Source organism: Cynara cardunculus (assembly GCF_001531365.2).
Source record: "Cynara cardunculus var. scolymus isolate 2C chromosome LG 14, CcrdV1, whole genome shotgun sequence".
NCBI lineage: Eukaryota > Viridiplantae > Streptophyta > Magnoliopsida > Asterales > Asteraceae > Cynara > Cynara cardunculus.
Genome location: NC_037541.1, coordinates 3,511,847 through 3,527,731, shown reverse-complemented (window position 1 = coordinate 3,527,731; position 15,885 = coordinate 3,511,847). Strand labels below are relative to the sequence as shown.

The window sequence follows — 15,885 nt, the reverse complement described above, 5'->3', positions numbered from 1 at the left end:
CTTAACAATCCAAAAAGTATCTTGGTCATGTTTAAAAGCATGGGTTTGAAAGTCGAAAACTTTGACTCACATTTCAAATTAAAAAATATAAAGTTGGATTTTTTTTAAATAAAAAAATTGTTTTGAAGATTGTTTCTTGAAAATTGCAACATAGTAGGTCATGATTTTTGATGAAAATATTATTTTAAAGAACCTTTGAAAAATGCATTTTTTTTATTAATAACAGATAACGGTAGATACAACTGATTTGAACATATATTATTATCAATCCAAACCTTGAAATTTAAACAAAAAGTCCAACATCTAAAACTCTTGACACAACTATAGTGTCTTCCTAAATGACTAAATGTTGCTAATGAGCTCCTTACACCAACAACCACAAAGATGCTGAGTTAAATCAAGCAAGAAGCTGCAAAGTGTATAGTTATATGGAATGGGGGTGAGAGGTATGAGGTTAATGTTCCCTGTTATGACTGATTGCGTTTTTTGATTACCAGAATATATATTGTTCTTGTAGAAAGTGGGAACTGAATGGAATTCCATGCAAGCATGTTGTGGTTGTTATGTGGAATATGGAAAACAATCCTTTAAGCTTAAACCAATCAATGGAAGATTGAGGCAGCCTGAATTTGACTGTCCCACAACACTTACTCCACCAAATCGTCATACTCAGATAGGTAGGCTAAAAAAAGAAGATTGTGGAAGAGTGGATTCAAGATTCAAACAAGTTGCCAAGGTTTGGGATGAGAGAAAAATGTACCAAATGCAAGCAACCAGGACCAATGCAAGAACATGTAAGGGCGGGCTAGTGGAAGTCAAGCTTAAGTGATTTATGTATGTGAATTTTAAAAAAAACATCTGTCTAATGTGCTTTCTTGTGGGAAACTTCCACAACTTTATGAGTATGTTATTTTGGTAATACTTTAAAAAGAAAGATACTTTATGTATGCAATGTAATGGTTTCCACTTTCAATCTGACAAATATGGTATAAAATGGTTTGGTTTTGGTATGAACTGTCTTGGATTTCATTTGAAATGGTTTTGACATGTTTGAAATGGTTTGGTTTTGGTATGAACTGTTTTGGATTTCATTTGAAATGGTTTGGTTTTGGTATGAATTGTTTTGGATTTCATTTGAAATGGTTTGATCTGGATAGGTTTGTACCAATTATTTAGGTGTGGACTTGTTTCATTGATGTCATTTTCGTTAACATCACATGTTAGGATCCAAACGCTTGCCACTACGTCAAAAGCAATTGCTGGTGGAGAAGGTGCAACTTATTTCCTTATAGCATGGCAGTCAGCGCCCCGTTTCGATTTAGGAAGATTGTTGGTTAATGACCCAACAATCCCCCCCAACATCTGCCAACACTAACAAGATCTTTGCTAGAAGTCAATGGCTGCACAACATGCCTTTGGCATTATTATGCACTCCATGGGATTCGAACTCGTGACTTGCTCTGTAATCACATGTTAGGATCCAATCACTTACCACTACGCCAAAAGCAATTGCTGGTGGAGAATGCACAACTTATTTCCTTATAGTGTAGCAGTCATCGCCACGTTTCGATATAGGAAGATGCTGGTCAATGACCCAACATCACCAACTCAAAGAAACATCAATAAGTGCATATTGTGCCATATAACTAAACTTTCAAATATTTACATATCTTAGCCACTGACACCTAACTCAAAAGTCAAAAGTAACACTGAAACATCATACACATGTTGACCCATCAACTAGAAAAAGTAGAAAAACCCCATCAATATCCATATCCAGGTGAAACAACAAAAAAGCTTCCATCTTCGTGCCTCCTCCTGAATTTCTTGAATGTTTAATAGCCTATTTATAATAGCCATATAACAAGAAGAAATTGGGGTTCAACTCAATTAAAAAAACCACAATTACATACATAATAAAGAAAATACGCAAAATGAGATCAAAATCAAATACAGAGAACATGGTGAAATAAGTGACTCCTACCATTCTCGAACAACAGTTGAATCAAAGACCTATTTGTTTCTGTCCATGATGTTCGAGTGGTGGCAAGTAAACCATAGTTGCAGTAAACTGTCGATGGAACTATCCAAGGAACCATCGGTGATTGGAAAGATAGAGGATAAAAGAAGTCGGTGTTTGGAGATAAAGAGAGGATGTAGATGGAACAATCTTAGATGAATGTTGGGGAATCAGTTTAATAAACAGAAGGAAAAAGAGGGAAATGGTAGAAAGACCAAAATGCCACTCATGTGAGGGAAACATGGCACCCCTAACAATAGTGCTTTGGACAATGTTAGTGAGAGGGCTGATTTAGGCTTCGGAACACGATATTTAGACCACCAATGTACTTATGATTTCGAGGGACGAAAACCAAAAAATAGGTATTCATGAGAGACCAAATATGCAATTCACTCTATAATACTTTAAACTATTAGTAAAAATAAACTTAAAAAAGGGTCTTAAGCAGTCATTTTTAAAAAGTTATTTTTTATTAAAGAATCTGTTATAACATAAAAATAAACTTAAAATCCCTAAAAGTTATACTTTATTTATCAGAGGTTACTTTTGGTTCGTATAATTTTCTCTGAATGAATGGAATATGTCAAAAGAATTTGATTTTGAAGAAATTTGAATGGAATTTAACCATGCGGTTGGTTGGAATGAAATATATTAAATGATTTGGAATCTGGTTGTTTGGTTGGTAGAATGTAGCTTTGAAATTGGAATGAGTAAACGATAAATGACCAAAATACCTTCTTTATAACGGTGGTGGTCGAGTATGGTTCAGAACGATTGTTCAGATCGACAGTGGTCGGCGACTGTTTAGAACGATGGTTCAGATCGATGATGGTCGGTCGTGGTAGGCGGTGGTTCAGATTGGTGATAATCGACAATGGTTCCGAATGGTGGTTCATATCGGTGGTGGTCGTCAATGATTTATATCTGTGGTTTAAAACGATGGTGGTTCATAATGGTGGTTTAGATCGACGGTGGTAAGCGATGGTTCAGAACGGTGGTGATTCAGAACGATAGTGGTTGGCACTGGTTCAGATGGAGGTCATATGGGTCTAGTTAAATCAAGTAGGAAAAACGAGATTAAATTTTGTTCTTTTGAAAAAATGAGATGGAATGGAATTGAATTCCTTCTCAATTATGATGCAATGACCAAATCTATAAATGGTGGAATGTACGGAATTCAATTCCATTCTATAGAAAAACCAAACGCTTGAATGAAACTCAGTACACGAAATTAATGATTCTATTTCCTTTAAATTATATTGGAATCTTACGAACCAAACGCCTTGAGAATTGGTCGGAAATGCCGTAGATAGAGGATAGAATCATAAGAACAAGAAGTCAAAGGGCTATTTTTGCAAATTTAAAGATTTAAGCTTTTTCTGTGTTTCATAGGTTGTCAGATCTATAACCATTACAATATCAGCAGCCTGATAGAAAATTTAGCCAGTTAATCTCAATTCGTTTTCCCCAGAGATATAGTGAAAGAGAGGGAGAGGGTGAGGGAGAGATCGAGCAATAAGCATCGCCATGGACGCTCTAAGGAAGCAAGCAAGTAAGCTTCGAGATCAAGTGGCCAAACAGCAACAGGTAATATAATCACCCCAAATTATCTGATTAAACTATCTCACCGAGTTCAATTTTGGATTTTTTTTAATTAGAGTGAGATATCAATAATTCCGTTGGTAGTTCATGGTGAAGTAGAATTGGGATTCTTACATATAGGGTTTTGTTGCTCTTGAATGATAATTTACTACCAATACTTACTTTCGTAAAAACCCCTCCCTCGCATCTACCGTCTTTTGAGAAGTCTTTGGCGGTGGACTATTAATTCGCTTCGGACCATGATTTTGTCGATTTGGGAAGCTATATGGATCAGCTTGGTGGTTTGGAGAGGTGCGCATTGTCAACTTTTGAACAAACAGTATTTGGGATTTGGAGCTAATTGTGATAACCAGCAGTTTACCGTTTTCTCCAACTACGTATTTAAAAAAACGAACCTTGATATTACACTTCAATGTTGAAATGAGCAAATTTGACATCAATCAGAGTTTATATTTCTTTTTGGGACATAGGGGTTTAACAGTTCAATGATTCATGTGGTGCGCAGCAGTTTGTTTAGCTTAGTTTTAACAGTTGACCGTTTCATTTTACGTCTTAGTGTTTGTATAGGTTGTACGATAAGAATTAGGATTTCAGAAAGAGGCTACTTTGCTGATTAACTAAAGGGACTTGAGTGAGTGCAGGTTTGTGTGTGCTTTGTTATATCCTTGGACTTGGTCAGTGTCCCTTTAACAGAACTAAGATTACTCGCATGAATTATTCTAATTCTTATAGACATTGTTGAAGGTCAATGTTTGGGCACCCTTCTTGGTTGGATATGATGATAAATCTGTTTAAAAGTTATCAAAATCTGGTTAAAAGGGAGATTGTAGTGGCTATACGTCGTCCCGTGATTTGATGGGACATGTTGTTCACTCTAAGTGTCACCACAAGTCAATGTGGATATAAACCATCACATGTCCTAGCATCTTAAAATAGAAGAATGTTTTTCCCAGCATTATTCTTTTGAAATATGAGTGCTTATTGTCAAAAGGGCAAGAATAAGCAGCAAGTTTTGAGTGTACTATTATGGACTTGAGTTTTAGGAGCATGGCAAAATTATGGTTTTGCTTGTCTTACAAGACAGTCTTGATTTATTTATGGAGTAATTTTGTTAAGTAGGGTGTAATTGAGTTGAGCCGAGCCAAGACCAAGGTAAGTTCGAGTGTGCTTGGCTTGTTAAAAAATAGGCAGGTTTGGCATCTGCTCATCGCTTCCCAAGCCTAAAACTCTCGGGCCTGCTGCTTGACTTGGCTAAAGGTCGAGCCTTGACTCGGATTGCATATATTTTGTTCATAAAGCCTAGGCTCGACTGTTTAGACCGGGTTCCTATGGGTTTATAAGCTTCAGCATTGCTTGATTTATATGGGATCGTATGAAATTAATGGTAAATCTTTCAAAAAAATAAAAATAAGCTCTCTTTAAACTAGAAATCTTTAAGAGGCCAAGATTAGTGGGCTAAGTAACATTCAAGCTATATCATTTAGGCTTGCTAAGCTGTTGGACCTGAGCAATAGTAGGCTCGAGCTTGGCTCGGATAGTCAGATGAGTCCACTTGGGCTCAGACTCACTGAACTTGTTGACTACCCACCCAGCTCACAAGCCAACTTGTTTTGTTGACACCTCTATCTGTAAGTTAATGTTCTGGATATTTCTCGTTTCAGGCTGTGATAAAACAGTTCAGCGCGAGTGGGTATGAGCATTCAGATGTGGTTGTTATTGATGAGCTGGAGATGCAAAGACACCAGCACTTGGAGAAGCTCTACAGATCAACTCGTTCAGGAAAGGTAACAATGCAAATGTAATTCACTGATTTCACCCTATCTATTAATCCACTCAGGTGCTTGATTGCTCCATATGGATCATGTATATATGCTGTTTTTAACCACTGACGTCTGACCTTAACTAGAATGTGGTACATATTCTTTTGATTCGAGCCTAATAAGAATTTATTAAGTTCACCCATCTTCTGGAGTTATGGGAGTAACAGATACAACAATGATTAATGATTATGTGATAGTTGTGAGTAGGGTTATTTATCCGTTATTAGCTTTGGTTAAAGTACAATTTATGAAATTATAATTCTGCAATAGTAGCTTCCAGATATTGAAAATGAGAACATTTTCTACCACCTGTGGAACAAAGCAATGGAAAGAATCGTAACCCAAGTCTCTCATTTGCTGTCTTCAATTAAGAGATCCTAGATGTATTGGTAGTTCTTCGTATTTATGTAACCTTCTTCCGTAGTCAGGTGAAATTAGTTTCTGCATCTACCTATAGTGTCAGGCTTTCAGCTTCTTCTTAGCTGTTCATCTCTTTGTTTTTTTTACCTACTAATACATTTCTAACTTTTACATGTGGGTTAGTGTGGGAAGTTCAGACTCAAACCTGCATATTCTGCAATTAAGCAGGGGCCTTACTAGGTACCACGAGCCTCTTGCTTTCGTCTTAGTTCTACACTTCTACATAGAGTATGATTAGACTATTGCAGTTAGATCTCTTAAATGTAGCACCATCGCTAGAGTATAGGACTATTTGGTTAAAATTGAGGAAATACTAAAGTTGCACGTGTATTTGAAGGTTCTTTTGGCCGTATCAGTCTTTTCATCAAACAATCACACATTTCACTCCAACTGATAATTAAGATTAATGTGCTATAATTGAAAGGTGCTAAGCTCAAAGACAGCATTTGTGTCGTTTATAGTCGGGAATTGGTAAGCTGTAACACGTGCTCCTCTTTAGTCTCTCTGTTATCCACTTTGGAAGGGCTTGTAATTCTCTCCCATGTTTCTTCATTTTGTTATTATAGGATAATCTTCTACTTGCTTACGACGCAATGAAACCCATGCCAAGGATTCACTTCTTTGAGGAACTTGTCCCCCATAAAATGGGCCGAACCCTTTTAGATGTTTGATTTCAAGTTTGAAGCATACTGACTTTAAAGTATGATAAAAGTAGTGGTGGTTGATCTGCAAAACAAATAAAGAAACAATACGAGACATTTAAATGAAATGCTACTGTATGTTGTTTGTTCAAATATAAATAACTTGGATAAAAGAAGCATCAACTGATGTTTATCGAAACCACTTCAGTATGAGTGTTGGTTAGTTCATCATAGTGTAATCCAAGTGGGTAGTCTCATTAGGTACATTATTTTGGTGCACCTTACATGGGAAAACTTTAGTAGGGTGTTTTTGATGCTTACATCTGTATATATGTTTTGAAGAGTAGGTATTACGAATAACCACTTATATTATGAAACTGTCTTCATATGAAATTTAGAGGGCACTGAACACACAGTTGTATTTGCATGCAGCTGTGTGTATGTAGCACACAGGCATACTCGCATATACACACACATAGATACCACATACTAACACACACATACATTCAGACTACGGACACTGACACACACAAATGATAGGTGGGTTTACAACCCCCTAAATCTAACCGTAAGTGTACGGGTTGGATCAAGTAAAATGTATGGTAAATACGAGTATTGAACCAAGGGAACTAGGTACCGAGTAACACAAGGACTATAACTACTATTAACTGGATGGTTTGAATTGAATGATTGATTGAACTGAATACTGGTGATCTATATGAATACTTTATAAGATTAACAGGTTCAGCAAAAATTAAGATTGAAACTTCTATAGGAGAGAAGTTGTTGGGAGTTGGAATCCTAATGGGTTTCGACATAGAACACTTCAATTATAGATTTAACAGATTGAACAATCAATGAACACACAATCACTCTCATATCCATTACTCTTTCTCAACTTATAACTGGTTTATCTATGAGAAGGTATGTGTCATCTCTCGATCTCAACATACAGATTCTAAGATACATTTAAAACAAGATTGTCAAATTATTGCTAAGGCTTAATTGGTAAAATCTCTATCCAAGATCTCACCCTAGGCATACAATTTCTAATTCTAATCACAACTTACTTTTCTCAAAGACAAATCAAGATAACAGATCAGTTGATAGTTGATCAGGCTAACAACACTAAGAACAAACAATATACTTCATTGAATTGAAAAACCTTAATAAAAATACAATCTTTACGTGTTCATATGTTTAATAACCCAAAACTCATCCAACCCCCAACATTTCATGGTTAGTTCATGTTGGGGTTTGTAGAAAACGAAACATTCAAGAAGAAAATCATAAATCTAGACATCGTTTCTCCACTATGAATCTAAAAGTATGTTAAAACTCCCTGATGTGTTGAATCCCTACGCACAAATATGGATAACCTGCAACGATCTTCAATCCCTTCGTGTTTCTTCACTCTTCTTCCTCTGAACATCTGTGCAAAGCTCTCCCAAATCGCCTTCTTGGAACCCTAGATCGATCCAGCCCCCTTTTTTGCAGCTGAAAACAGCTTAAAAGACAAAACAGGCACAACGCAACCCCCATACGGGTGAACTCGCGTGGAAGTTTCCCGGGTCTCCTTTGGCCGTGGTGCTTTAACAGACTCGCATTCTACCCGCTTTCTTCACTGTTTGGGCCTAATTCAATTAATTATTCAGCCCAAAACTGGTTTTGACTTGGGCTTCCACGAGAATTGACCCAGTGACTTGGGTTTCTCGATTCTCTTCAATTATAACTTTCAGTTCTGTTGATTTCTTCTTTTCTTTTGCAAAACTGATGTCTGTCTAAACTCGCAATAAACCGTTAGAATGACGCATCACCATACAAACTCGCACGGAAAGTGGTGCTAGAATAACGCCAAAAATGACGTTATCAACATACACCATGAGTGCACACCCTATGTCATGAGATTGGCCATGAGCGACCTCCCTTTCAATATTGAGTGCACCCCCTTTCAATATTTTGGCCATGAGCGCATCAGCAGCACCAGTTTCTTCTTACACACAGCTGCAACTGCAGCTGTGGTTTCCAGTTTTCCCTTAGAATAATTGGTTAGCATTCAGCTCTTAGATATCAATTATAAATAGTAATAGTTCCTGACTTTGTGGTAAAGGATTGCGAAATCTCTGTTATTTAAAAAGAAGGAATGGACTTCATATTTACTGGCTTGTAGTTCTGGTAAATGGCTTTAACCAAATTAGTTGACAGTCTGGGAAATCTGTTATTATTTATTACATATGGACATTTTGTTATGTTCAAATTGCATTCCAATTAAGTCAATAAAAGACAAAATATATTGATGTCCCAACATTCATTCTCCCCTCATAACAATTAGTTATATCTCAAGACTCAAGGTACATAGTCCCCATTTTCTAGTTTCTGCTTCATGCTAAAATTTGACTGGAATGATGTGTATGTGTGCTATTGTGCTCCTTAAGAGTTCATCAAATTCATTCATTTTAATGAATCAGTTCGCAAACTTACCATGAAGTGTAGGAACTCAAATCGTAATATTTAGGGGTGAGGCTGAATCTCATGACATGGTTCTTATTTTACTGAGAACTTGGTCTTTGTTTTTAGATGTGGGTATATCTCCACAAGCACGTCTATTTGTTTTGAGGTATGAGCGGAGGTTTTATCTAGTGAAAAGTTCATATTCATTTTAAATCGGGAGTCTGAACCTCAGTTCCAATTTCAAGTCTTCTGCTTTTTGCAGTTTTCAAACTGGTTCTCTAGAAATGTTCTTGTTTCTCTTGTGGTCTGACATTTTGGATTTAGTAACATGGCATGTTATACCAGGTCGACGTGCTGGCCAAATTCTTTCATTTGTTCTCTTTGATGGAAGTTGAATTTTCCAGTAAAAAATCCTCATTTTGGCCCTTCTTTGTATTCTCCAGGAATTCCAAAGAGAATTGGTTAAAGCAGCAGAAGCTTTTACAGCCATAGGATATAAGCATATAGAAGCAGGTGAAAAGTGCCTAACTACAATAGTTTTGATCTCAATGGCTTACATTATACAAAATTTTTAACATCTTGTGTGGATGGAGAATTATTTTTCTATAATGTTGCTTTCTTTATTTTACTGATACCTTCCTTTTGTTGGAAATTAGGAACTAAGTTGTCGGAGGATTGCTGCAAATATGGAGTGGAGAACGCCAGTGATGAAATTTTGGCCAAGGCGGCATCTATATATGGTGATGCACGTAAACATGTGGAGAAGGAGCAAGAAGATTTCACCAGGCTGTTATTTTCACAGGTTATTTTAAATCTATTCTAATTGAAAATGAATCTTGCAGCCCTATAACAAAGCTCATCGTGTAATCTGTTCGGAAACAACCGTTCATTTCTTTGATTCCTCCACATACGCTACAACAATTTGGCTTATAATTGGATAATCCCTCTCACAATGATTTCAATCTAGTGTAATACACACCTACTGAATCATCATTTTGAGATAAGTTCATTAACTCTCTTCTGATCTGGAATCTTTGGGCCGTTGCTTTGTTGAAGTCTTTCTTTCAAATTGTTCCATATTTCAAAAGCTGTTTCTGCAAACATGATGCTTTAATCTCCTTCGATATTGAAAATTTAGTATCCACGAGATCTCTATGGTATTGTTTCTTTTCCACGAATTGAGCAGCACCGGATTGCCTTTATGCTGTGGCAATGTTTGTGGAGGGAGAGAATAGTGTATGTAGCTGCATCTTTATAGATTCATACAAGAAAATAAATTGGCATGTGTATGGTTCTCTCTGTATCCCATAATAAATGCAACGATTTCATTTCTTGCATGCCCCAAAATAAATAGAACGAAGCCTCAATATGAGATTACCATTTTGCCAACTAGCAGTCATTATAAAGTATTGATATTGATTTTTGTTCACAAGATTAAACTAGGATGTCATTGTTAAGGAGTATTTTAGATATATTATCAACTGAATCACTTCCTTTAAGTTGTGTACCTAGTCAAATATTGCATTCATTTTGGGATAGATGGAGCATTTGTCTATTTATATGTATGTATTCACACTCTGGGATTAGTAGACAACATGTCGCTTATTTTACGACTTTACTTTTGATTATATGGTGTTGCTTACTTTTTTCTAGCCTTAATCTTCTTTCCTTCTCTCAAATTGTTCAGACTTTTTGGGCAAACTTTCTTTTTCACACACACTTTTTGCAAGCGCCTCTACTATCTGGGGTAGAGGACAGGTCTCCAGACCGCATCTCTGGGTGGACATACTGAATTCGTTTAGTTTGGTTTGGTTATGTCACTTATTATAGACCTAGTCTTTTGGCTTTGACTATTCATTAGAGTCTTGCAAACCATTGCTTTTCTGAAAACTTCAGATCCTAGAACCCTTGAGAGCGATGATAACTGGTGCTCCTTTAGAAGATGCCCGGCATCTTGCTCAACGATATAGCCGAATGAGGCAAGAAGCAGAGACCCAGGTAATCCCTTGATATGCTTCCCGCTGCGTGCATAAAAAGCTTAAGTTATCCTAAACTTTGTAACGGCATTGATAGTAATTGACTGTTGAAGCAAACAGGCAGCAGAAGTTTCTAGAAGGCAAGCACGAGTAAGAGAAGCTCCGATTCCCGAGAATGTGACAAAGCTGCATGCAGCTGAAAGTAGAATGCAGGAACTTAAAGCAAACATGGCCGTACTTGGAAAGGAAGCATCTGCTGCACTGGCTGCTGTTGAATCACAGCAACAAAGGCTTACATTCCAGAGACTTGTTGCAATGGTTCGTGTTCCATGTTATTGTTATAATATAGTTCCTCCGTCCCAAAATAAATGTCCACAATAAAAAAGACACAGCTGTATGAATATGTTATTAATTACACTTTCTAATTAGCTAAATGACAATTTTACCCTTTATAATAGATGGAGTATGAATTTCTCTATCTCATTATTAAGGGTAGAATCGGAAAGTAGACACTTATGTTGGGACAAACTGAAATAGAAATGTGGACACTTATTAAGGGTATAATTGGAAAGTAGACAATTACCGGTTTTTATTACTCAAAAGAATGATGATTTTTTAAAGTTCTAAGACACGTTTCTTGTATTTGAAGGTTGAAGGGGAAAGAACTTATCATGAGAGAGTAGCTGCTATTCTACATCAGATTGAAGCTGAGGTTGGTGCTCACAATATGCATTTGGAAGTTATTGCAGGTTTACTTTGTCTGATTTTGTGAACTTCTTGATAGATGGTTTCCGACAAACAAAGGAGAGAGTCTGCCCCTCCTACAGTCCCGTCTAATCTTTTGTCAGATAAAACAAAGTACTTTTTGGCTGAGGTAATCTTTCATTTCTCGAATTTCACTACCATATTTTCATTTACTTCCACGTGAACCATGTTCCACATGTTCCATTTTTGCACTTCTCTGCTTTAACTTTAGGTACAAAGTCTTGATAGAACTTTACATATGAAATTTTGATGGAACATAAATACAAATTCATGCTTGGGGAACCTGATTATAAAAGAAAATCAGGCACTATTCCATTCATAATCCTCAGGTTTGTAATTCATGGACCCTAAGGGTGCGTTTAGTATGTTGGGCAGAATGGGACAGGACCGAATAAAAACTTGTTGTCCCATGTTTGGTGTGACATTTAGACCGGGACAAAATGCAATTTTTTGTCCTACCAAAATAGGTGGAATAAAAAATCAGGGAGATGAGACGAGTTTGGTAAATTACTAAAGTACCCATGTCAAATTAAAATCCTAAAAACTTGCAAAAATTCTTTCACCCGCCTACCTTATTCTCGTCCCTCCACTCCCGTCTGCGTACCAATCACACCATAAGGGGTAACCTAATTGCCTCGAAACTCCAAACCCTGGCTTCCTCCACATGGAAACAAAAAAAGACTAGAAAAAAGAACTACTGATTTTTCTGGGAAACGGCAATTACAAGAATACATGTAACATACTCCCTCTATGAACTATCATATGAAAGTTGTAACATGTCACTTGGTACATTGTTTGAGTAAAATGTTACAATATATGTCATATGTCCAAAACACTCCTCAATGAGAGAAACTTGTGGATCCAACTCAATAAATTCAGAAAACTTTTAATGATGATAATGGCCAAACAATTAAGTTTAACTTGCAACACGTCCAAAAAGTTAAAGTTTTACTCCCTCCGTCCCAAAACAAGTGCCCACATTTCTATTTTAATTTGTCCCAAATTAAGTATCTACTTTCAAAAGTAAGAACCTACTTCCCAATTCTACCCATAATAATGAGATGGAGAAATTCATTACTCCCTCTACTATCAAGGGTAACATTGTCATTTAGTTAACTAAAAAAATGTAATGATTACACATTTTTTAAACTATTTGGGGTTTTGATTATGGACATTTATTTTGGAACGGGGTGAGTAATTTTCATGGGACAGCCCGAAAAGGAAAAGGGAAGTGCTGCAGCTTTCAAGTGAAATAGTAGTTATGCTGACACATTCTTGTGAATTCCCTTCCTAAAAGATCATTGGACTCAAATTGGATCAAACACTATTTGATGAAGTTTTATTTATGTTATGTAGGCAACACACGCTTTTGAAGCTTCATCTGATAAGGAACTAAACTTGGCGGTCGGTGACTATGTCGTAGTGCGAAAGGTTAATTCTTATTGTTCTCTAAATTGCTATTTTCCATCTTCAGTGTCATCCAGGTTTCTTGAAGCTTTTCAGAGGTTTGAACCTTCATGTATATGATATTTATATTTACGGCTATAAGAGGTAGGCACTGAATGAAAAGGAGTTGTTAGGCATCTCCAGATCCATTAAGACCTATTTATTATTCAATAAGAATGGTATTTACATTAAAGAATCAAATCAAACGTACCCGGTATATACCACTCGATAGTAGGGCTTGGAGGGTAGGATTTATGCACACTTTCCTTTACCCGTTGGGTAGAGAGACTGTTTTTCGTGAAGAACGATATTTACATTAGAAGGTGGAGGTCAACTCTCACATCTCACCTAGTGATGGAAATTTTACCTGTGGGAACCTGACCCCTAACAGGGCAGGGATTCCCCAGCTTATCGGGTAACAGGGCAGGGATGGTTACTACCTTCATATCTGAAGCGGGTTTAGGGTTTGGGATGGTACTACCTGCCGCTAATAATACCCGATATATGTATATATATATATAGATATAGATATATGTATATATATAGATATAGATATATGTATATATATATATATATATATATATATATANATATAGATATAGATATATGTATATATATAGATATAGATATATGTATATATATATATATATATATATATATATATATATATAGATATAGACTTAGGATCATGTGAGACCAAGAGTTTTTCGTGACACCCATAAGACCAATTCTCAACCCTTGGATTAGATCTACAATCTAATATTCATAATCACAAAATTGCCAAGAGACTTCTCAATAATCACAAAATTGCCACCGTACAACTTTAGACCATCAGATTATTAGCTTATAAAGTTGATCAATGAACATAAATTGGTCTTACGGGTCTCACGAAAAACCCTTGGTCTCACGTGAACCCAACCCGATATATATATATATATATATATATATGCATAATTTGATTAGTTTCTTTTTTGTTACTTAATAATTTTATACTTTTAGTACTTTTAAATTTGTCATGCACTATGTGATCTGTTATGTCATTATTTGTTTTTGAAATTCGGAGGTTTTTTTGTTTGTTTTAAAAGTTAAAAACTCATTTTTCCTTTTCATTTTAAAAAACAAATTTTATTCCTAAATGGGTACCAAGGGGTTCCCCACACCTGTCGGGATCCCCCTCTCACGGAACCTGTAGGGGATAAGGTGGGAGTGGGGTTGGGGACGTGGGACATAAGACGGGGTCGGGGGGGGGGGGTGCATTCCCCTCCCCGTTTCCATCTCAAAATTCTCATCCCATACCCCACATTCGGGTGGGATAGCTTGTTTTTGGTTGGTTTTTTCTAACATCTAGATGTAAAAGAATACCCCGAACTGGTGCGTTTCATAAGTTTGACATATTCGGTGCTATACTTTTTCAGGTGAGCCCTTCGGGATGGTCGGAAGGAGAATGCCGAGGTAAAAACGGCTGGTTTCCATCGGCTTACGTGGAGAGACGTCAAAGGCTTCCTAGCGCTAATGGAACTCCCGACTTTTACTGATCCACATCTCTTTACAGGTCTTTCTCTCACAGCGAAGCCACGTTAAATTTGATTTTTGGCATTTCGTTCGTTTTTTTTCTAGTTCATAGGGTTCTTGCTTTGACACGATTATAGCCGATCAATCTGTAAACTAAATGGGTGTATGTTGAATTATGCAAATGAATTGTCACTTTTTATTCAAAAAACATGAACAAACCATGCAAAAATGTTTTTGTTTTCATCATCAATCTCAGTTGGTTCCTGAGTTCCCTTGAACCCATGTACAAAACCACATAGTGAAAGATGACCATGAACCATGGTTTAGTGGTGCACCAAGACTTTCTGATTTTACTAAAACGCCCTCACCGTACCGGTCTCATGACCGGAAGTAAACCGCTGGTCCTGGATACAGGTGGGTTTTGGGTTGAACCTAGATATAGGTGGGTTGTGAGTTGAATCCCTGACGTGTTGCATCTTCTATAAGAAGGTCCACTTTCTTGCCTGCTAGACTAAAGGGTTGTTTGTTTATTTCTTAATAGTTTCATTAAGAGGCAATATTTCAATCGCTAAGAGCTGAATTTGTTTAGCAAAAAAAATTCTGTCTCTTAATGGTTCTAAAACCCTCTGAATAATTTTGTATCTCGAGGCTCCCTTAATCATTCAATACCCTAATTTCATTTTGAATAATTACCAAACAATTATATTTCATTTTGCACTATATTATAAAAACCTTTTAATCATTTTAACCATTTAATCATTAAACATCAAACCGTTCAGCAATTGCCAAACAACCTTTAAAAGTTTCTCCAAAATGAGAGAAACAAAAGTCAAATAAAATCTCAAAAGAAATCTATGACTTTATTCGTTTAGGAGATTTTAACGTCAATTATGTTGTTAAAATATTTAATTATATAAAAGATATTATCTTTCTTCCTCTATTTAATTTAATTAAATTCATCTTATTAAAGAAACAATAGTTTCATACTCATATGAAGGTTACATATTTAATTAAAATCTTATTTATGATTATATACCTTAGACTATATTTGACAAATTAGCTGATAAGTTAGTTGGTGCCTGATAAGTTAGATAGTAACTGATAGACATATAATGTTTGACAAAAACTAATTGATAAACATGTAAAATGACAAAAAAAATCTTGAAAAATTAGTCAAGTACAATATTTTATAATATATTTAATAATATAATATAGTAATACAAAAAAGATAG

The 15,885-nt window shown here is 36.1% G+C and overlaps 1 protein-coding gene across 1 annotated transcript; it reads left to right on the top strand.

Annotated features, from left to right (window-relative positions):
• Positions 1–3,310: 3,310 nt before the first annotated feature.
• Positions 3,311–14,861, top strand: LOC112526587 (SH3 domain-containing protein 3). Its single transcript, XM_025136935.1, has 10 exons — positions 3,311–3,607; positions 5,284–5,406; positions 9,398–9,467; positions 9,611–9,756; positions 10,851–10,952; positions 11,051–11,248; positions 11,580–11,642; positions 11,715–11,804; positions 13,052–13,126; positions 14,557–14,861. Exons 1-10 carry the CDS (start codon positions 3,548–3,550, stop codon positions 14,674–14,676), a joined length of 1,047 nt encoding a protein of 348 aa, XP_024992703.1. The 5' UTR covers positions 3,311–3,547; the 3' UTR covers positions 14,677–14,861.
• The last annotated feature ends 1,024 nt before the right edge of the window (positions 14,862–15,885 follow it).